General features: G+C 45.4%; 1 protein-coding gene across 3 annotated transcripts in view; it reads left to right on the top strand.

Annotated features, from left to right (window-relative positions):
- Window positions 1-23,899, top strand: part of CRHR2 (corticotropin releasing hormone receptor 2) — a 201,920-nt gene that overhangs the window by 7,216 nt on the left and 170,805 nt on the right. For all 3 annotated transcript variants that reach the window (XM_081163804.1, XM_081163801.1, XM_081163803.1), the window contains one exon: window positions 23,512-23,605. In XM_081163804.1, the coding sequence (XP_081019930.1) occupies window positions 23,512-23,605 (94 nt within the window). Of the gene's footprint in view, window positions 1-23,511; window positions 23,606-23,899 lie in introns of those variants that run through there.

The following is a 23,899-nucleotide window of genomic DNA, read 5'->3' as shown; positions in this document are numbered from 1 at the left end:
AGATGGGAGTTGGATTTTGACAACATCTGGAGAGCCACAGTCCCCCGCCAAGTTGCAGTTCTGTGCAAAAGCTGGATGTGGTTGTGTTTTTAAAATAAAATAAAACACACAAATTATAACCAGGCATAAATCCCCACCGCTGTGTGAAACAATGTAGGCTGAATTTGAATTTCTGATGAAACCTTAATCTGTAGCGATGGTTTGACAGTTTGAGGCGAAGATATTCTGCAGCTCTGGAAAAACAAAAAAAATTTTGGGGAATGGCATCGCTTTGCAGCAGTTCACACGCCTTTGACTTAAGGAATTGACTTTCTGTTTTCAGATGCGCAACTACTTTTTTTGTTTTAAGTTAGCCACTAAATGTAACTTAATAATCAAACAAATGTATCATCAGGGCACATGAATCAGAAAGTCTGCAGTTCTCCATTGAATGTACACTTGGTGGTTGTGTCATGAGTGGAATGGCTCTTATTCCTTTGCTGATGGGTTCAGGATTGGCCATGACTCAATAGTGTCAGATTCCACGTAGTGATTTATACAGTTCATAATGCAAATATTCCCCATCTTGTAATGTTCAATTATATTACGAGATGAGCACGGTTTTCCTGAATTTCTTCAACACAAAATGCAGAATAAGCTTGTGAATGGGTGCAATCAGCAAGGTGTCTTGGCAAATGTAGTCTCTCAAGGTATCTGAGTAGGTAAAAAGGTAACCCCTGGACGGTTACGTCCAGTCAAAGGCGACTATGGGGTTGCCACGCTCATCTCACTTTCAGGCCGAAGGAGCCGGCGTTTGTCCACAGACAGCTTTCCAGGTCATGTGGCCAGCAGGACTAAACCGCTTCTGGCACAACAGGACATTGTGATGGAAACCAGAGCGCATGGAAATGCCATTTACCTTCTCACTGCAGCGGTACCTATTTATCTACTTGCAGTGGCGTGCTTTCGAACTGTAGGTCGGCAGGAGCTGGGACACAGCAACGGGAGCTCACCCTGTTGCAGGGATTCGAACTGCTGATCTTCTGATCGGCAAGCCCAAGAGGGTCAGTGGTTTAGACCACAGAGTCACCTGCATCCCTGGTATCTGAGTATGCAATAGGAACACAGTGTGCCCTGGATACTACATGTGTTGTTGAAGCTATTGCTGTTGGTGTTTAGTCGTTTAGTCGTGTCCGACTCTTTGTGACCCCATGGACCAGAGCACGCCAGGCACTCCTGTCTTCCACTGCTTCCCGCAGTTTGGTCAAACTCATGCTGGTAGCTTCGAGAACACTGTCCACCCATCTTGTCCTCTGTCGTCCCCTTCTCCTTGTGCCCTCAATCTTTCCCATCATCAGGGTCTTTTCCAAGGAGTCTTCTCTTCTCATGATGTAGCCAAAGTATTGGAGCCTCAGCTTCAGGATCTGTCCTTCCAGTGAGCACTCAGCGCTGATTTCCCTCAGAATTGATAAGTGTGATCTTCTTGCAGTCCATGGGACTCTCAAGAGTCTCCTCCAGCACCATAATTCAAAAGCATCAATTCTTCGGCAATCAGCCTTCTTTATGGTCCAGCTCTCATTGAAGTGGTAGTGTACCACTTTAAACAGTCATGGTTTCCCCCAAAGAATTCTGGGAGGTATAGTTTGTTCAGGGTGCTGAGAGTTGTTAGGAGACCTCTCTGTTCCTCCCTCTGAGCCACATTTCCCAGAGTTCTCTGTGAAGAGGGACAGATTGTTAAACCACTCTGGGAATTATAGCCCTGGGAGGGGAATAGGTACACATATTTGGGGAAAGAGGCTTACTTGTGAGTAGCTCCTGCATGAAGTAGTTCCTCCTGCACAGCAGGAGACATCTCTAAGCCTCTGAGAAAATTTCTCACCAGAGGGAGAGGGGTCTCGAATCCTGTTTGCCGGTTTCCCACAGGCAACTGGCTGGTCCTTGTGAGATCAGGATGCTGGACAACATGGGCCATCGGCCTGATCCAGTAGGTTCTCATGTTCTTCACATCATTTCTGGGCTTCCTGGAGGCATCTGATAGGACAGTATGAAAAAATGAAAAGATGAATCCTTGGTCTCTGTCAAAAATACATATTGCAGGGCATCCCATACAGCTGGAATGCAGGTAAAGTTTTTTCGAGCTTATAATATCTGGTTATGAGGCTTGTTTAAGCTGGAATTTCACCCCAATTTCCCTCCTGGTATGAATGAGTGGCTGGAGGAATAAGTGTCTATTAATGGGATTTCTGGCAAACACTTGACTTCTTGAGTTTTGGCTGTGCGTTTGTTCTCCTGCTCTGGGGGAGCTCTTTGAATGTGCTCAAAGAAAAGAGGGTTTTAACACAGTAGCTAGCTTGATCTTTTGGCCCAATAGAAGACCAGCGAAGGAGTAAAAATGTACAGCTTCACCCGAGTTAAAAGGGGAAGGTTTGCTTCTAGATTTTGACTGTGCTGGAGGTCTGCTTGCTAGTCATTTAATGTTTTTAAACACTTCAGAACTGTTACCTGAGGGTAAATTTATGTTGGATTAATTTCAGCTTTAACAGTTGCATCTTCCTAGTGTGGTCACGACTCCGGTGGCATTCAGAAGCGTACTTCCTCTAACAAACGGAGGTAGAACAGAGTCATTGGAGTTATTCGCCATTGATTATATACTTTACTTACATTGATTAGCAATATTGAATTAGTCTGAGCCTCTTTTAAAGTCTCCACCCCTGTCATTCAGCCCAGATACTGAGGTCCAGCTCTGAGGGCCTTCTGGCAGTTCCCTCCCTGTGAGAAGTGAGGTTACAGGGAACCAGGCAGAGGGCCTTCTCGGTGGTGGCACCTGCCCTGTGGATGTCAAGGAAATAAACAACTATCTGACCTTGAGAAGAGATCAGAGGTCAGCCCTGTTCAGGGAAGTTTTTAATGTTTGATGTTTTATCGTGTTTTTAATTCTGTTGGGAGCCACCCAGATTGGCGGGAAAACCCAGCCACACGGGTGGGGTATAAATTGTTGTTGTTGTTATGGCATTTGAAAGTGCTGTGAGGTTGTTTTAAATGTATAGAGCGGCAGGCCAGTTAATTCCTGTCTTATTTTCTTTTCCATCAAGGATGGTGCCTAGGGGACATGGAAGCATGGGGACCATTGTGGAATATGGATATAAAATTTACAGCATGTTATAGTCTAAGAGAAAATTATATGAAAATGATATATCGATGGTATCCAACACTGAGTAAATTCTTAAAAATGTATAAATCTAAATCAAATAAGTGTTGGAAATGTAAAGAGAAAGAAGGTTCTTTTTGCCATATGTGGGGGTTAAGGCTTACTGGGAAATGATATATAATGAAATGAAAAGTGTGGGAATGTTCAGGGGTGCAGGAGAGGATATATTGACTAATTATATCCTTATCCAACTTGTGCTAACAAGTTCCCAAAATATCAGCAGAGTTTATAGACATTCCCCTTTAAGTTCGCAACGGTAACGTCTGCACAGGTTCGCTAGAACCTCTAGAATAATTACTCTGGTAATTTCCCCTTTGTTCCCTCTTAAAATACAAGACACGACACAGTCTTTATAAAAGTATAAAAGAGTTTACTCACGTTCTGTTCACAATATGATCCCAGAAGGCAGACAGCTTAAAAAGGTTACATACATTCAGAATCTATTTTGTAGCAAGATAGTCCTTATCTCCTCTCTTGGCTGGGAGCCAAGAGAGCATCCTTAGATGTTTCCTCATCGAAGGAAGATGGCAGAGAGAGAGAGTGGCTGCCTGCCCTGTGCTTTTGTCATCACCTGCACAGGTGAGGCCACACCCACCTCTGGTCACATGCTGAGGAAGTCTGTCCCCAAGAAGTTTACCTGCTTGCTGGACAGACATCCCTCCCCATGTTCTAACATGTACACTCTAGGAATGTTGTAATTGACTGCTCCTGTGTTTACATCCCACAAAAAGGATGTTTAAAATAATGTTTGTAAGAAACCCAGAAGCTTTTCTTTTGGGAATTATAAGGACAGAACTACCCTAACTGTATAGAAATTTATTTATGTATGCTACTACAGCAGCAAGAATATTACTCGCCCCAAAATGGAAAGAAGCAGAAGTCCCAGGAAAGGAAGAATGGATACAAAAACTTATGGAATATGCAGAAATAGTGAAACTTACTGGAAGAGTAAGAAATCAAGATAACGAACTCTTAATAAAAGAATGGAAATGGTTTACTGTGTATTTACAGACAAATTGTAAACAGATAAGAACATTGGCAGGATTATTGTAATAACCTGCAGTTTCATAAGAGTATATATTTAAAGAAGATGAATAAATGAGCAAATTAAATGAATCTTGATATGCAGAAGATATTAAAAATAAATTTAAGAAACCGCAAAAAGAGGGGGAAGGAAGTCAAGTTTTGAAATGTCAAAAGATTGTAAAATCAGTGAAAAATATAAACCTGAAAAGTATAAATAAAAATGTATATTAAAAAGATGGTACCTAGGGGAGGCTTATGGGATGCGGGTGGCACTGTGGGTTAAACCACAGAGCCTAGAACTTGCCAATCAGAAGGTCAGTGGTTCGAATCCCTGTGATGGAGTGAGCTCCTGTTGCTCGGTCCCTGCTCCTGCCAACCTAGCAGTTCGAAAGCACGTCAGAGTGCAAGTAGATAAATAGGTACCACTCCGGCGGGAAGGTAAACGACGTTTCCGTGCGCTGCTCTGGTTTGTCAGAAGCGGCTTAGTCATGCTGGCCACATGACCCGGAAGCTGTACGCCGGCTCCCTCGGCCAATAAAGCGAGATGAACGCTGCAACCCCAGAGTCGGCCACAACTAGACCTAATGGTCAGGGGTCCCTTCACCTTTACCTTAGGGGAGGCTTAGCAAAATATACCTGAGGGTGGATGATATCCTAACCGCCAGTTGACCTTCCCGAGTTTTTAAAAATTAACGCTTTTCTTCTTGAATCTGCTGAGATGTACAAGAATGCCTCCTGAATAATTTAAACATGGGTTTTGTTCTCAGTGTTTTGGGGGTGGTTTTTTTTTTAAGATGTAGGCTAAATGAAAGAGAAAACCCATTAAAAATAGAGATTATCCAAGCCAGCGTTTTGTAGTGCTTTGGAAACAGTAAATATTCATGAAGGTCTGCAGTAGTGCCTAGGGCCTCCTTGTCTGGTTGAGAAGTGCCAAACGGATTTGCCAGACAGCTCTGGGACTTCTGAGATGTGAATTTTGTTTTGTAAAAACCACTGTGTGGCATGTTGTTCTCTATCAATATGAGGTGTTGGCAAAACCAGGAAATTTTCTTGCACATCAGGAACTGGTTAAACAACAGGAAGCCGAGAGCAAGAATAAATGGACAGTTCTCCCAACGAAAAGATCCCAGTGAAAAACTGTTTATTGTGAGGAAAGTGGGGCGTTTAGTTCAGAGAAATCGCAAGTAAGAGTTGACCTGATGGAAGTGTACAAAATTGCACATTGATGTATGAAGGTTGGACAAAGAAAAAAATATTTCTCCCTCTCTCACAACACCACATCTCAGGGACATCCAGCAAAGCTGAATTCTGCAGTATTCAGGACAGACAAAAATAAAGTATTCCTTTATACGCCACAGACTTAAGCTAGCGTTTCTCAAAATTTGGTCTCCGGGTGTTTTGGACTACAATTCCCAACATCCCTGACCACTGGTCTTGCTAGCTAGGGATGATGGGAGTTGTGGTCCAAAAACAGCTGGAGACCAAAGTTTGAGAAACACTGACTTAAACTATAGAACACATTCCCACTGCCGGGTATAAATTTACAGTGGTACCTCGGGTTAAGAACTTAATTTGTTCCAGAGGTCTGTTCTTAACCTGAAACTGTTCTTAACCTGAGGTACCACTTTAGCTAATGGGGCCTCCTGCTGCCGCCACACGATTTCTTTTCTCATCCTGAGGTAAAGTTCTTAACCTGAGGTACTATTTCTGGGTTAGCGGAGTCTGTAACCTGAAGCGTCTGTAACCTGAAGCGTATGTAACCTGAGGTACCACTGTAGTGAGGGAAGATCTTAATTTAGTTAGATACATGAAGATGGACAGCATTTTTATTTCCCTATACGGAAACCTGAGGTACCACTTCATACCAGATTGGTTTCCCCAGCCACTCTGGGCAGCTCCCAACAGAATATTAAAAACATGATAAAACATCAGACAGCTGGATGATGGGGGTGGAGACGCTCCTTCAGGTATGCTGGGAACCAAAGAATCCTGGGAACTGTAGTTTGCTTAGGGTGCCCGAGTATTGATAGGAGACCCACCCCCCCACCCCGTTCCCCTCACAAAACACACAATGCAAACATCACAGTATACTGTGGCGAAGCACATCATGAATCTGTGGGTGACGGTTCCTATTCTTTTTATTTTGAAAATGCAGTGTGCTCAATTCTGCAATTCCCAGAGTGGTTTAGCAATCAATCCTTCTTACCAGGGAACTCAGGGGAATGTAGTTCTGTGAGGGGAATAGGGATCTCCTAATAATGGCTCTCAGCACCCTAAAAAAAACTACAGCTCCCAGTATTCTTTAGGGGAAGCCATGTTGACAGCAGTCACGAAATTAAAAGATGCCTTCTTCTTGGGAGAAAAGCAATGACAAACCTAGACAGCATCTTAAAAAGCAGAGACATCACCTTGCCAACAAAGGTCCATATAGTGAAAACTATGGTTTTCCGAGTAGTGATGTATGGAAGTGAGAGCTGGACCATAAAGAATTGATGCTTTTGAATGATGGTGCTGGAGGACACTCTTGAGAGTCCCATAGACTGCAAGAAGATCAAACCTATCCATTCTGAAGGAAATCAGCCCTGAGTGCTCACTGGAGGGACAGATCCTGAAGCTGAGGCTCCAATACTTTGGCTACCTCATGAGAAGAGAAGACTCCCTGGAAAAGACCCTGATGTTGGGAAAGATGGAGGGCACAAGGAGAAGGGGACGACAGAGGACGAGATGGTTGGACAGTGTTCTTGAGGCTACCAGCATGAGTTTGACCAAACTGCGGGAGGCAGTGGAAGACAGGAGTGCCTGGCGTGCTCTGGTCCAGGGGGTCACGAAGAGTCAAACACGACTAAACAACAACAACAACATGTTGACAGTGGGTTCGCTTAGGGATGGGCGGCCATTTTGCCCCATGTGTCCCCCAAACTCTGCGGAGAAAAGTCGCTGCAATGAAATGCGTTATTTCACAGTTGCTTCTTCTTCACATGGAGCTGCACAAACTCAGTTTTTACCTTGAGGGTGAACAAATAGGGACTAATTGCACGGTAATGTCATCCGTTACGGTGGCATTTCCCCCGTAAAAACGAGCGGCACAAAATCACTGTTTCTCATCTCTGCTGCAATGAAGGCTAAGTGCACTTCACTCAGCGCCCTTGCTTGGGAACCCATCTGTATTTATAGACGCTAAACAACAGGAGCTACCAAACTCCGTAGCCTTATTTTTCCTAAGTAAATAAGACTAATTAAAGCGCTACAAAGTTCAGAGTAATCCTGGCTGAATTACTGAAAGCCTTCCTTGAACGGTTTTGAAGGGCGAGTAAATACGGAGTAGTTGAGATGGAGATTAACAATGAATTGTGTGTCCCCTTTTAACTTTCACACCAGTAGGAGACAATCAGGGGCTTGGAAAGCTGGAACGGGTTCTGCCTTGGCGTGCCGATGGTCCTGGAATGCCATGGACTAATCGCCAGTGCTTTGAATCACTGGAGACACACTGGTGTTTTGTGTGCGTATCTGGAGTGGGGAGTCTATTGGCATGTATCCATCCCCCCAATATCCAAGTGGTGAGAGATTTGGGGAGGGATCCAATGCTTACCCAGGGTTAATTTTTCTTGTGGGAATGTTGAGGATAGTAGGAGAGGATATATTGATTAAATGTGATCCTCACTCACGCTACTGAGGTAGTAGCAGAGCACATTCCCTGTATATCGCAGGAAGCTAATTGGTAGATTCCTTAGAATCTCTTGAGTTAAGCAATCCAGTCTGGCTTGTCCAGATTGGATTGTTTCTGGTAAATTCCCCTTTAAAAGGTAAAGGGACCCCTGACTCTGGGTTGCGGCACTTATCTTGCTGTATTGGCCGAGGGAGCCGGCGTACAGCTTCCGGGTCATGTGGCCAGCATGACTAACCAGAGCAGTGCACGAAAACACCGTTTACCTTCCCGCCGGAGCGGTACCTATTTATCTACTTGCACTTTGACGTGCTTTTGAACTGCTAGGTTGGCAGGAGCAGGGACCGAGCAACGGGAGCTCACCCCATCGCGGGGATTGGAACCGCCAACCTTCTGATCGGCAAGTCCTAGGCTCTGTGGTTTAACCCACAGCTCCACCCGCGTCCCTTTTAAATTCCCCTTTAATTCCCTCTTAAAAACAATAAAGACACAACAGTCTTCTCTGAAAAGTAATAAGAAGTTTACTTACATTCAGTTCACAGTATGACCCCTGAAGGCAGGCTTTAGCTTGTAGTTACAGAAGAGAGTGTGGGTTCATCCCATGTGGTGAATGAGCCCATGTGCTGCTGGCTGAGAGCCAGCAGACAGCATAAGGACATCAAGAAGTGTCAAGAGAGAGAAGGGAGAAGGGAAGATGGCTGTGTGACTGGCCCTTTTGTAGGGGCTGCCAGGGTCACGCCCACCTACCTGGGGCAGGATGCTCCAGACCGGGTGTGAGAGGAAGTCCTCCTGGCTAGAGAAACACTCTCCTGTGTGTCCACTCTGGGCAAACAGGAAATGTTGTACTTGACTTCTACAGTGATGTTACATCCCACGTTGGAATGAAGGTCAACAGAGACTGGCTGTCTTTGGGATACATGGTTTTATTTATACATTTATACAACCTTAGCATAAGACGGGAGGAACTCCCAGGATTAACACCCCAGAAGATCTTGCTTCTCCATCCAGCACAGAGAATGCATGTCTCTGTGTCTCCAATCTGCTCCTAGCTCAACTCATCCATGCATCTCTGGCTATTGTTCTCCTACCTAGCAACAAGGTGAAAGGCCCATCCCTTTGTTCTATGGCACAGAACAATTTCTTTGGTTATGCTAATCGTGGTGCTTAACTAGTCAGCCAAAGCCGTTGCCGAGACAAAGGGACTGGTTTGCTTGCTCTTATCGATTCCATGGGATCCCAGGAACTGGAGGGGACTCAGGACATCATCTAGACCAGGCATAGGCAAACTCGGCCCTCCAGATGTTTTGGGACTACAACTCCCATCATCCCTAGCTAACAGGACCAGTGGTCAGTGGTGATGGGAGCTGTAGTCCCAAAACATCTGGAGGGCCGAGTTTGCCTATGCCTGATCTAGACCAGGGTTTTCCAAACTTGGGTCTCCATCTGTTGTTGGACTACAGCTCCTATCATCCCTAGCTAGCAGGGTTAATGGTCAGGGGTGATGGGAATTGTAGTCCTCACACAGCTGGTGATCCAAGTTTGGGAAACTCTGGTCTAACCTTCTTCTGCCTGGAGAGCAGCTCTCTCCAAGGACTCAGACAGAGAGGGCCTTTCCCGATTCTGCTGCCTGTAAATGAAGCCTGAGACCTTCTGCGGGAAAGCTGTGGGCCTTCTCTCCTAAGAGCAACAAACAGGAGAATTGGGAGACTCTCAAACACAAAACAGGAATTGCAAGAAGCTGTTCTATCCTAGTATCATCTGCTCAGAGTGGCTCCTTGAGGGTCTCAGGCAGAGGAGACTTTCCCATCACCTGTTAACTGATCTTTCTAACTAGAGATGTCGGGGACTGAACTTGGGAGGTTTTTCTTGCCAAGGATGTGGTCTACCACCGAACGGTGGCCTCTCCCATAAAACAAGCCACATCTATGGCAGTTGTTGCTTTGGGAAAGGAAATGCTTCTCTGCTCTTTCTGCCAAGCGGGACAGCATTTATTTATTATCCTTTTTCATTATTTCCTCTTTTTCTTTTAGTAAGCTCAGAGTGACTTGGATGGAGGCTCTGATTAGGTCAAGACCTAGTTAGCTGCAGCAGCTTCCCAGCCGCAGGTGCTCCAAGTTATTTAAACATCCATAACTGTCCCTTTCAGGTATCCCTAGGAAGCAAATGCCAGGACTCTTGGGTCCTTGTAGTATAAATTAAAACCAGATGAAGCTTCTCCAAGTGCGCACCTAGTGTTGTAAAAGGACCCAGCAGAGCTGTCCCTGCAGTGGAATGCCAAGTCAATAATTAAGTTCTCACAGGCATTGAACAACAACAACAACAACAACAACATATTTATACCCCAGCCATCTAGCTGGGCGGCTTCCAGCAAAATAGTATAATTTTAAAACAACAACAACAACAACAACAACAACAACAACAACAACAACAACAACAACAACAACAGTGGTGCTCCCTCACATAAATAGTGAGAGGAGTAAAAACAAAAAACCAAGCAGCAAGGCCAGCCAGGAAAACTGGGATCTAAGCTTTGCTGTTGTGTAGGTGTGGCCTTCAAGGAAACTGGCTCTGAGCATGCTCAGAACAGGTCATCAGAACAAACTGGCTCCTGAGTCTAACTATAGCAGCAGACCTATTAGCGTTATATACTATGGCTAGATTGCCAGGGTGACAAAAGAAAAACTGCATAACCAGGGCTAAGAATCAGTAGCTCCGTCAAAATACAAGTTTACTATCACATGCCTTTTTTTTCTTCCTTGAGACAGATGAGCGGGACCTCCTGGCCACAGCAATACTTTTGAATCAAAATTTGGTTGAGTTTTCCAGAGAGCCGATTGGCCAGATATGTCTCCTGGATCCTCTTGAAATTCAAGTGGAGGATGTGTAGGACTTTGAGGGGAGGTGAAAACAATTGCTTGACATTCCACTCAAAAGGGTTGTGCCCTGATTGCCAGAATGGATCACACCCCACTGGTATAAATATTGTAAATAATAGGCAATGAATAATTTTGCAAGCCCAGAGAGCTTGAGAGAGAGAGAGAGTGGGGATCTGCTATTACTTCAAATCTGGGATTTGCAAAAGGCAGAAGCAGTAGTAAGAGAGTACCGTATTTTTCGCCCTGTAGGACGCACTTTTCCCCCTCCAAAAATGAAGGGGAAATGTGTGTGCGTCCTATGGGGCGAATGCAGGCTTTCGCTGAAGCCTGGAGAGTGAGAGGGGTCGGTGCGCACCAACCCCTCTCACTCTCCAGGCTTCAGGAAGCCATCCGCAAGCCGTGGGAGCCCGCGGGAGTTCCCCCTGGGCTCCCACGGCTTGCGCAGCGCTGCCTCTTATCCCGAAGTCCCGGCGCACTCAGCTGTCGCGCCGGGGCTTCGGGTAGCTCTGTGCAAGCCGCGGGAGGGCTCCCACGGCTTGCGGAGAGCAGCCTGTTCTGGGGGCTGGGGTTGGGGGAAGCTCGGGCTTCCCCCACCCCAGCCTAGCGCCTTGGGGGGGGGAATAATTTTTTTTCTTTATTTCCCCCTCAAAAAACTAGGTGCGTCTTATGGGCCGGTGCACCCTATGGGGCAAAAAATACGGTAGCTTCCGATGCCTGAACTTTGGCCTTACATGAAATGGGAGAAGACCCCGCCAGTCTCTGGGCCAAGGGCAAAAGACTCCTAGGAGAGAGTGGAGAATGGTTTGCATCCCACGGCTATCTCCATCTTCAGCTCCTGGTGCGAAGTGACCTTCTGCCTCTCTCACGACAGATTCTGGAAGAACAGTGAAACATGGAAACCCCTGTTTGTTGGTGTAGCTTGGCTCCTAGCGAGAGAACGGTAGTGCTTTCTGCGTGCGTAAGGAAAAGGCCTTCTCGCGCTCTGCAGGAGCCAGAGCCGAGCCCTCGAGCAAGCCTGACATTCAACCTTTCCCTTCCTCTTCTCGCTGTGAAAGCTGAGCAGTCTCTGTGCTCTCCAGAGCAGCCTCGTGAAGTGAACAGCTGCATGAGCAGGATGTAATTTAAACCGGGTGTTTTGAAGTACAGCATCTCTCTCTCTCTCCTCATTTCATTGATCGTGTAAAACAGGGTGTGCCGCGGCTGTTTGCAGCAATTTTCAAATGCAGCTCGACAGTTCAGCGACGAGCGGTGGCCAGAGTTGCTTCAGAAGCCAGCAGTGGCAGAAAGACTGTTTGCTTTTTTCCTCCCTTCCTAGTGTAAAAAGACTTTTGGGAATAAATCCAACAGGCAGAGGGTGGGGCTGCTTGGAGATATCGATTGCTGCCAATTCCATTTTGAAACGTTGCGATCAGATTATTGCACAGGTCACAAGTGAACCATCTGGCACAGATTTTGCACCGCTCTGAATTTTGCAATGCAATTCTTGGAAGTTTTAGGCATACAGTGGTACCTTGGTTTGCAGACAGTCTAGTTTGCATACATTTTGGGTTACAAACATGTCAAACCTGGAAGTGCATGTCCCGGTTTGCGAACTTTTTTTGGATTACTACCCTCTTTTTTTTTTTTTAGATCATGAACAAAAAAAATTTGGAGGCCCCATTGGTGAAAGCGTGCCTTGGGTTACAACCTGTTTTGGTTTACGAACAGACCTCCGGAATGGATTATGGTTGTAAACCAAGGTATCACTGTAGTCTGAAATGCATTTAAGCACTGTTTTCAGGGGAAACTTGCATTTAAATGGTATTAAAATATGCATCTACATCAGTGAAATTTTTCATAGGGAAAGAGTCTAGGCCGGGGGGGGGGCAATTGGGTGGCGGCAATTTTGTGTACATGAGCTTCGCACCTCCCTCCGTAAGCCAGGCAGACAATTCCCAGCTTTGAAAAAGAGGCACCAGGTTTTCAATACTTGAATACTCTAATTTACCGGGAACATTTAGGGGACTAGCTTAGTCCCCCTAGTCCACGGACCACACACCACTGATCTAAAGATTATTCTTGATTTTTTTTAAAAAACAACAGATTTCTTTATTATTTATTTCAACATTTTGTACACAGCTTAATCACAGCCGTTCCGAAGCAGTGTATGAGAGACTCAGTACAGTAAGACTAAAAATGAGTCGAAACTGTAGGGATTCCATTTAAAGGTCTACGGGAACATTTTTTAAAGTCTTCAGTAGGTCTTGAAAGTTCTACAGGGAGGTGGACCTGTCTGACCTCGTCTGACCTCAACTGGAAAACAAGTTCCACGAAACAACCCACATTAGTGAACCTTCAGATCCTGGTGCATTTGTGTCAGTGAGGACCTCAGACAGTGTCCCCTTTGAAGAGCTGAGTGATCAAGCAAGGATATAAGGGCTCAGATGGTCCTTGAGGTATCATGGACCCAAATTCAACAGAGTGTCCGGATCAAGGAGAGTCATAGTACCACTCTATTCTGCCTTGGTCAGACCACACTTGGAATACTGTGTCCAATTCTGGGCACCACAATTTAAGAGGGACGTTGACAAGCTGGAATGTGAGCAGAGGAGGGCAACCAAGATGATCAAGAGTCTGGAAACCAAGCCTGATGAGGAACGGTTGAAGGAGCTTGGTATGTTGAGCCTGGAAAAGAGGAGACTGAGAGGAGACATGATAGCCATCTTCAAATATCTTAAGGGCTGTTTGTCAGGAGTGTGTGCAGGAGCCAGGCCCTGTGACCAGTTAAGGCTTCACAGGACTGGGGCCTTCCTAAGTTTGTTCTGAAGAGGCAGGGCACAGGTGAAGCCGATTGGTAACTCACAGCGCCTGGTGGCAAGAGCTGGGAAGGGATATAAGGGCAGCATTTCCCTTTGGCTCTTTGCCACAGCAACACGCTTCCTGCCTTGCTGTGTTTGGCTTCTTGCTTCCTGATCCTTGGACCTTGGCTTCTTGACTTCCTGCTTCTTGAGAGCCAGTGTGCTGTAGTGGTTAAGAGTGGTGGACTCATAATCTGGTGAACCGGGTTTGCGTCTCCGCTCCTCCACATGCAGCTGCTGGGTGACCTTGGGCCAGTCACACTTCTTTGAAGTCTCTCAGCCCCACTCGCCTCACAGAGCATTTGTTGTGGGGGAGGAAGGGAAAGGAGAATGTTAGCCGCTTTGAGACTCCTGAAGGGGAGTGAAAGGCGGGATATCAAATCCAAACTCTTCTTCTTCTTCTTCTTGATCCTCGGACCCTTGACTTCTTGACTCCCAGCTCACTGACCCTCGGACTCTTGGCTTCTTGGCTCCTGGACTCTCATTCCTGCTCCCACCCCGCCATCTTGCCCCCAGTCCCGACGCCCTCAGCTGGGACTTCGATCACCCGTAGACTGGACTGTGACACTGTTGCATGGAAGATGGAGCAAACTCATTTCCTCTTGCTCAAACCAATGGCTTCAAGTTGCAAGAAAGGATATACCAACTTAACATTTGGAAAAAAACTTTCAGACAGTAAGAGCTGCTCAGCTGTGGAACGGACTCCCTCGGAATGTGGTGGACTTTCCTTCCTTAGACGTTTTTAAGCAGAGGTTGGGTGGCCATCTGTCATGGATACTTTAGCTGAGTTTTCCTGCATTGCAGGGGGTTGGACTAGATGACCCTTGGGTCCCTTGCAACTCTGATTCTATGGAATTGTTAGCACCTTGTAAATTCATACAAAAAGTTTGAACCTGATCTGGCAACATATGGGCAGCTAGTGCAGCCTTTTGATCACTGGAGTTATGTGCTGGGAACTGTCTGTCCCCATCAGCAGTCTAGCTGCCACATTTTGCACCATCTGGAGCTTCTGGGACAGAACCAATGGTCGCCTCACATAGTGCGCATTGCAATCATTGAGTCTTGAGTTTGCCACTTCATTAATTGCTGTGCCCAGCCTACCCCTGTCCAAGAACAGCTGAAGCTGGCATACCAACCGAAGCTGCTAAATGTCATTCCTAGCCACTTGAGCCTCCAGCAACAAAGACAGAACCTTCAAATCTGTTCTTTTGAAGGGAGTACGGCCCCATCCAGAACCTGAAACACGCTGGAATGGGGGCTACCAACTCCCAGTGTCTCTGTCTTTCCCAGGGTTCAAGCTCAGCTTCCTGGTCCTCAAGATCATTTACGGCCTGTCCTGGACTCAGATGTTACAGAGAAGTAGAACCCCCTCAAAGATAAGGAAAGAAGTATCCAGCCTTCTGATACAAAAGGAAAAAGGAATGGGGAGGGAGGAGGAAAACAAGCAACTTCAGGTCCCAACTTTTCTGCAAGGTTTCATAACGCCCAGGTAGGGTGGCTATTGCAGAAAGTTGTGGTGGATCCAAGGAGCCAGTTTGATGGAGAGGGACTTGCTGGTCTCGCCAAGCTCTCTGGTGCAGCCATGTTTAACAGACCCCAGTGGAGGAAGTTATGGGATTTTGTATTTCTACGTTTGTCAACATGCAGTGAGAGAGGAGGATCCAAAGGGCATTTTGGTCCTGGTAGAACCAATAAAGGAGGCCTCAACTTTCCTTCTTTTTCTGCTGCCATAGTATTCACTGCTGACAGTTTAGTGATGCTTCGACAGTCCTGCCTGTTCCCTTCCCTGCTTCCCCCCTTTCCACCAATTGTACTCACTTGCACTGGTCCTTGGGTAGCAGTATGGCTCCTCTTTCAAGCTACAGAGCAGTTGAGATGCTTGTGAATATTCCGTAACACCACTGAAGTCTAATTTCCAATATTGCGAAGGCAAACCTCTCGCAGCCGATCATAGCAACTAGCTATGGATTATTTTAAAAACTCAGCCTATATTTGTGTCCCCGTCTCCCTGCCTCTTGTCTCGTTTTGAGGGCAAAGTGGCAAAAAGCACCGCTTTCTGCAAACCTGTGCGTTAATCTGACATCTCATTTGCCTCTCTACCACCGTAAATACCTCAAAGGATTATCCAAAGCGGCTTTTGATATCACAAATAGAAGTGTTGGATAGAGTTCATACTCCCCTCACCCCTCTGGCAAGATACCTCATTTTTTTAACAGCTCATTGAGAAGTGAAAGATTAAGGAACTGAGATTCAGACTCTGAAATCTCCATTTACGAGGCAGGGGGTGGGAATGGACGCTTTGCCCGGAACTTTAAAAAGTTGTTTACGATTCAAGTCAAGTCGGGGGTAGATAACCCTTTTCACTTTGAGGGCTGCATTCCCCTATTTATTACATTTATGCACCCACTCTGGGATGTGACCCATGAGAGGCAGTCAAGTACAACATTCCTTGTAATGCTAGAGAAGACATGCAGGTGAATGTTTGGTCCAGCCAATCAAAACATCCTGTTCCTCCTGGCTGGAACATCCTTCCTTTTGCATGTGGTAGAAGGTGTGACCTTACCTGTCTAGGTAACAAAAGGACAAGGCATGTTGCCACACCCTCTCTTTTTCACTTCCTTCTTTATTTGTCCAGTTTTTAGCTAGGACTGCTCTGGTCCAAATCATTCTGGCAGCCATTCCAAAATCCACCGAACTTTCAACAAAATCTACTTACGAGCCATGCTTGCCTGAGCAAACATTAAGTATTGCCAATCATGTTGTTTGTAACATTCCATCCTTTACACCCCAAATTGCATGCATTCTTAAAGGTAAAGGTGAAGGGACCCCTGACCATTAGGTCCAGTCGTGGCCGACTCTGGGGTTGCGGCGCCCATCTCGCTTTATTGGCCGAGGGAGCCGGCGTACAGCTTCCGGGTCATGTGGCCAGCATGACAAAGCCACTTCTGGCAAACCAGAGCAGAGCACGGAAACACCGTTTTCCTTCCCGCCAGAGTGGTACCTATTTATCTACTTGCACTTTGATGTGCTTTCGAACTGCTAGGTTGGCAGGAGCAGGGACCGAGCAACGGGAGCTCACCCCATTGCGGGGATTCGAACCGCCAACCTTCTGATCGGCAAGTCCTAGGCTCTGTGGTTTAACCCACAGCACCACCCGCGTCCCACATGCATTTTTAGTGACACCTTAATTTCTTGCACTATCTTTTGCTGGTACAAAACATATGAATCCACACACAAATGTGGAATGTAATCCACTGAGAGCAGTCAAGTACAACATTCCTTGTTTTCCTAGAGTGGACATGCAGGGGAATGTTTGGTCCAGCCAGTTGAAAACTTCCTGTTTTCCTCCTGGCTGGAGCATCCTTCCTTTTGCATGTGACTAGAGGTGGGCGTGAACTTACCTATCCAGGTAACGCAAGGACAAGGCATGCTGACACGCCCTCTCTTTTTCACTTCCTTCCTCGTTGGACCAGCTTTTAGCTAGGACTGCTCTGCTAGCTCTCAGCCAGCAGAAGCACTGGGATTATTCCCCCATAAGGGGTAGATCCACATGTACTGTATATATTTGTAACTAAGCCTGCCTTAGTTACAAATGTGTAACTGCAAACTGATGTGAGTAAACGTATTTTATTGACTTTGAATAATTGTGGCATCTTTATTCTTTTAAGAGGGATTCAAGCGAACTTACCAGGAACGTACAATTCAATCTGAGACAGACTGAATTGTATAATAGTGAGAGGCTCACACGAGCCTGCAACCAGCTATCTGCTGTGCATGTTAGAAGGGGAATATAAAAGGTAAAGGTACCCCTGCCCGTACGGGCCAGTCTTGACAGACTCTAGGGTTGTGCGCTCATCTCACTCTAGACGCCGGGAGCCAGCGCTGTCCGCAGACACTTCCGGGTCACGTGGCCAGCGTGACGAAGCTGCTCCGGCGAAGGGGAATATAACTACTAAGTAAAGGAACTTGCTAGCGCAGGTTAGGAAGGATGTTAATAAACAATATATCCTCTCCTGCCACCCTGAACATTCCCACACCCATTTGCTGTCATGGCACCAGAGGTGGTTGACAAGGGCCATGTCCACTCCCCACATTTAGAGCACTGTTATGCCACTTTAAACACACACACACACACACACACACACACACACACACACACACACAGCTGTATTGTGCTCCATAGACCCAAAATACACAGCACAGCGATAATATATATCAACAGTTACTAAGGAGTAAGAGCAGCCTTGCTAGCAGCCATGGCTTCCCTCAAAGGATTCTGGGAGCTGCAGTCTGTTTAGGGTGCTGAGAGCTGTTTGCAGACATGCACACCACCCTGTTTTCCCTCACAGAGCTACAATTCCCAGAGTGGCTTAACAACCAAGCCTTTTTCCCAGGGAATTCTGGGAATAGCAGTGCTCTGAGCAGCAGCACCAAGTTGCGCCCAACATGAGGGGCCCCCATCGTGTGTGCATGAAGTCACACGCACAATGCCCCCCACCCACGTCCAGCCCTGCCCCCTGCCCCCCCCACTAGATTTTGCCGTCTCTGAGGGGAATGGGGGCCGCTTAAAGCAACACTCAGCATCCATGACAAACTGCCGCTTCCAGAATTCTTTGAGGGAAACCACGGCAATTATTATTGTTATTATCATTTATTAAATTTAGATACTCCCCCTTCATCACAGAGCCGTTTACAGTATATAAAAAAACTAAATGCATGACACAATAACACCAAAACAAAACAACACTCCCCACACATTTCCCAAGGGACTCTGGGAAGTATAGTTCAGGGAAGGGAATTGAGGTCTGTCAGCACCCTTAACAAACCACAATTCCCAGAATCCTTTGGGGGAGACCAAGGCTGTTAAAATGGTATCATAGTGATTTAAATGCATAGATGGAGACAGACAGGTTCTCTGTGTGCATCTCTTTCTCCTCCCTCCCACTCCTCTGCCACAACAATATATTTCACTAGGGCTTAAAACCCCAATTGAACATGCAAATTGGATATAGCATGCACAAATACTTAATAAGAGAAAGAGGGACCTCAGTTGTCCATCATCTTGTCTGCTTTGGTCCTAAGCCAGCGGCCATTTCTGGCGGCATCAAATTCCATCCTTTCATCTGGCATTATGTGGATAAGCGCTTCTTCTTTTTTGTCTGCTCCAAATTTCTGTTGGCAGCATCGTGTAATTTCATATGAGGAAGCATCTGATCGTCCCGTAATTGCCCTGCAAGATAGCAATTGATCTCTTTTTATCTCAGATGTATAATTTTATAGGCAGAGCTGGACGGCGCCTTGAATTGTTCCCAAGGCTAGCTCCGCCGAGAGCTTTCGGTGGACCATAATTCAGAGCACTTCGCGAGAAGCAAAATTAGTCGTCGTTCCTCCACCTTGTGCATCGGGTGAACGCCTTAAATTGCCCACTGACTCACGCATGAAGGAATCCTTCATTGTTTGGAGACTAAGCCCAGAATGTTTCAAGCATGTGTCAGATGTCGCTGATGAAAAACTAAATATGAAATTGCAGAAGAGCAGCAGCGTTGGCATTCACAGTGTCTAGCCTCTGGTGAATGACAGCCAGCTATGCATTCTGCAATGAGGAACATTGACCTCTATGACTTCTCGTCTCCAGACTGTTGGTGATTTGCAGGAGGGATTCAGATTCATACTGGGAATGTAGGTCTACAGAAGCATTCTGCCACCCAAGTGCCACAAATCCACCTTGTTTTCTTAAAGGCCACTTTGTGGTTAGGTAGGATTGCCATTTAGGGACGCGGGTGGCGCTGTGAGTTAAACCACAGAGCCTAGGACTTGGCGATCAGAAGGTCGGCAGTTCGAATCCCCGTGATGGGGTGAGCTCCCATTGCTCGGTCCCTGCTCCTGCCCATCTAGCAAGCACGTCAAAGTGCAAGTAGATAAATAGGTACTGCTCCGGCGGGAAGGTAAACGGCGTTTCCATGTGCTGCTCTGGTTCTCCAGAAGCGGCTTTGTCATGCTGGCCACATGACCTGGAAGCTGTACGCCAGCTCCCTCGGCCAATAAAGTGAGATGAGCGTCGCAACCCCAGAGTCGGCCAAGACTGGACCTAATGGTCAGGGGTCCCTTTACCTTTACTTTAGGATTGCCATATATCTGGGTTTTCTCAGGCCTGTCCTCCTTTCAAGGTCCAACATCTCTTTTTTCCAATTTTTAAATTAATTTTCCAATATTATAACAAGCATAACAACAACAAAAAGAAACATTACAATACCAAGAAAAAACAAACAAACAGAAAAACATTGATCTTAACTGTTATAATCCACTTTTGTTGTCATTGTTAAATGACTTCCTCAAATCCCTCTGGCTTAGTTTCCATATAGCTCTTTGTAGCAGTTTTCAAACACCATTTTCATATAAAATTTACTTGTTCAATTAACATCTTTCTTTTCATTTTGACTTCTGTCCATGATATTATACAATTTCACATAATTAAATCTTAAACCAATCTGTTACTCACAAGTCTTTCTATTTAAGTTATCTTAACATATTTAACTAAATAGTCTTTAAATTTCTTCTACTCCTTTTGATACTCCTCCTCCTTCTGGTCGTGGATTCTTCCGGTCAGGTCAGCTAGTTCCAAAAAGTCCATCATCTTCATCTGCCATTCCTCCACTGTTGGTACTTCTTCTAATTTCCAATTTTTGGCCGGTAAAATTCTAGCTGCAGTTTTGGCATACAAAAACAATCTGACATCTTTCCTGGGCAATTCCAGACCTATTATTCCAAGTAGAAAGGCTTCTGGTTTCTTAATAAATGTATATTTCAACATTTTTTCCAATTCATTATAAATCTTTTCCCAGAAGTCTTTCACCTTGGGACACGTCCACCACTTATGGTAAAAAGTACCTTCTTTTTCTTTACATGTCCAACATAAATTATCACTCTTGTGGTAGATTTTTGCTAGTTTTACAGGGGTTAAGTACCATCTCTACATCATGCTCATAACATTTTCCTTTAACATCGTACATGCAGTAAACTTAACCCCTTTCTTCCACAACCTTCCCCAATCTTCAAACATTATATTATATCCAACATCTCTTGCCTCAAGGTCAAACATCTCCACCCGGGCGGACGTTTACAATTTTCAAGAAATGAGTGGGTGTGTGTGTGTTGTTTTTTGTTTGGGCAGGCATGTGCCTGGGACGCTCCCCAGCTGAGCCAGCACCATTGCTCCCCAGCTCACTCTCGAACCAGCACCGGGCTGGGGGATCCTTTAACTGGCTCTGGGCTGTGGTAGCTCCACAGCCTGGAGCCAAACCCCTGTGCCTTTTTCTCGGGCTTAGCTGGCAGCAGGGTGTGTGTGTGTACTGGCCATGTTGTGTGGATGCCTGATTATTGTCTTCCAAAGCAACAACTGTATTCCGCCAGTAAAGCTAGCAATAATGTATCATACTCATGATAATAAATGCTGGAAATGTAAGGAAAAAGAAGGAACCTTTTACCACATGTGGTGGACGTGCCCCAAGGTAAAAGACTTCTGGGAAAGGATCTATAATGAACTGAAAAAAGTGTTGAAAAACACATTTATTAAGAAACCAGAAGCCTTTTTACTTGGTATAGCAGGGGGAGAAATCCCCAAAAAGGATGTTACTTTTTTTCCTGCATGCCACAACAGCTGCGAGAATATTATTGGCGAATAATTGGAAGAAACAAGATTTACCAACTATAGAAGAATGGCGGATGAAGATGATGGACTATGTGGAACTTGCTGAACTGACTGGGAGACCAGAGAGAAGAGACGGTGGAAGAAGATTGGAAGAAGTTTAAGGAACATTTGAAAAAATATGTTAATATTTAAATCTTAGAATAGCTTTGGAAGTGGATATAGGCTGTAGGGTTAGAAGTAGAAGATAGTGTATTTTAAAATAGTATTATTTGTAAGTGATAAAATGTGAAGATTTTTATGGTAAAAGTAAGTGTGGTTTAAAAAAATGGTTAAAAATTATGATATATGAAACTGCTAAAGATGAGGTAAAATGAAAATCAGACTTGGGGAAGCCCACCTAACAATGTTTAGAAAAAATAAGGGTAAGACAAGAATTTGTTTGTATTGTTTGTATTTCTGTTTGTATTGTTTATTTGTTTTATAAAATGAATAAAAAAATGGGGGGAGGGATAAAGCAACAACTGTATTTCGAACTTAACAATGGAAAGTGTAATGCCTGCAGTCAACAAAAGAGGTTCAAAGACTCTCTCAAGGCAAATCTTAAAAAAATGTAGTATAAACACCAACAATTGGGAAACACTTGCCTGAGAGCTCTCCGGTTGGAGAACAGCCTTTAGCAAAGGTGTCATGGACTTTGAAGGCACTCAGACTCAGGACGCAAGGGAGAAACGTGCTAAGAGGAAGGCACGCTTGGCAAATCCACACCGTGATCAACTCCCGCCCGGGAACCAATGTCCCCACTGTGGAAGGACGTGTGGATCCAGAATTGGCCTCCACAGTCACTTACAGACTTATTGTTAAAACTGTGTTTATGGAAGACAATCTTACTTGGCTACGAGTGATCGCCAAAGAAGAAGTATGAAGTCCAAATGTGTCCTCTTTCTTGTTCCTCGAAATATGGCAATGCTAGTTAGGAAAGTGATGGGGGAATGGGTTGGATAGTGTGTAAAGACATATAACATACCCTCTAACATTCCTCAGGTGAAATTAGGGACATTTCTCAAACCCCCAAATTGACCCTCCTTGACCCCCTATTTTTGGTCTCCTCCCTCCTTCAGAACATTTCCTATCAGAAGAAGGATGAGTGCCACCTACCTGTTGTTGTTGTTGTTGTTTAGTCGTTTAGTCGTGTCTGACTCTTCGTGACCCCATGGACCAGAGCACACCAGGCACTCCTGTCTTCCACTGCCTCCCGCAGTTTGGTCAAACTCATGCTGATAGCTTCGAGAACACTGTCCAACCATCTTGTCCTCTGTCGTCCCCTTCTCCTTGTGCCCTCAGTCTTTCCCAGCATCAGGGTCTTTTCCATTAAGTCTTCTCTTCTCATGAGGTGGCCAAAGTCTTAGAGTCTCAGTGTCAGGATCTGTCCTTCCAGTGAGCACTCAGGGCTGATTTCCTTCAGAATGGATAGGTTTGGTCTTCTTGCAGTCCATGGGACTCTCAAGAGTCTCCTCCAGCACCATAATTCAAAAGCATCAATTCTTCAGCGATCAGCCTTCTTTATGGTCCAGCTCTCACTTCCATACATCACTACTGGGAAAACCATAGCTTTAACTTTACGGACCTTTGTTGGCAAGGTGATGTCTCTGCTTTTTAAGATGCTGTCTAGGTTTGTCATTGCTTTTCTCCCAAGAAGCAGGCGTCTTTTAATTTCGTAGCTGCTGTCACCATCTGCAGTGATCATGGAGCCCAAGAAAGTAAAATCTACCTAGGTACACCTACCTGTACTCAGCCACAAAGTTCCCTGGGTGACCTTGGGTTGCTCACTTGCTCTCAACCTAACCTAACTCACAGGGTTGTTGCCAGGATGAAATGGGGAGGAGGAGAGTTATGACCTTGAGCTCCTTGGAAGAAAGGTTGGGCAATGAGTGTCCACGTAACTTTCTCCCCAGAGTAAGACACTGAAAGGCTAATTTATTGGGTAAATGTAATAGTACCTGTACATTTTGTGTCATATTTCAGGTTCTAGAAGGGCTAGAAACTCACTCTCTTTTAAAAATGAAAGCTGGGGATCTGGGGATTATTATTCATTTGGGGGGCCCACTGCCCAATCACCAGACACCCCTTAGTTTGATTTAGAGTATATCCTGTCTGCCCCAGCTCTAATCTCTGATTCTACAACACTTCTTCCCCTAACAAATCCTGTGTTTTCTCTTCTTCCTCCCTTCAGTTTTCCTACTAACAAATCTTCTTGTCTCCTTCCTTTCTCTCAGCTGGTTCTGCACTGTGATTCTTCCGCAAACCTGCCCTTCTCCGCTCTGCTGGAGAGATACTGTGAAGAATGGTCCTCCCATCACAATTTGACAGGTAATAATGACCTTGAGATAGTGTCTAATTAGTAGGGGATGCTCACTGGCTTAGACAGCTTAAAAAAAGTGAAATTTGCGGCAGAGAGGTATTTCAGTCGGTTGTGGGATTTTTTGGCCATGATAGTGAAATAGAACCTGCATATTCAGAGCCATATTACCTCCAAATATCAAGTATTAGAGACATGCAATGGGTTAGAGCTGTTGCCTTCTTGCCCTTGTCTATGGACTCCATTTCGATTCTCTCAGTTTCTCATTTAACCAATCATAAATCCAGCTGTCCACATTTTGCAGC

Source organism: Podarcis bocagei (genome assembly GCF_964188305.1).
Source record: "Podarcis bocagei genome assembly, chromosome: 12".
NCBI lineage: Eukaryota > Metazoa > Chordata > Lepidosauria > Squamata > Lacertidae > Podarcis > Podarcis bocagei.
The sequence above is the reverse complement of the archived record's forward strand: the minus strand, read 5'-3'. Positions and strand labels throughout refer to the sequence as shown.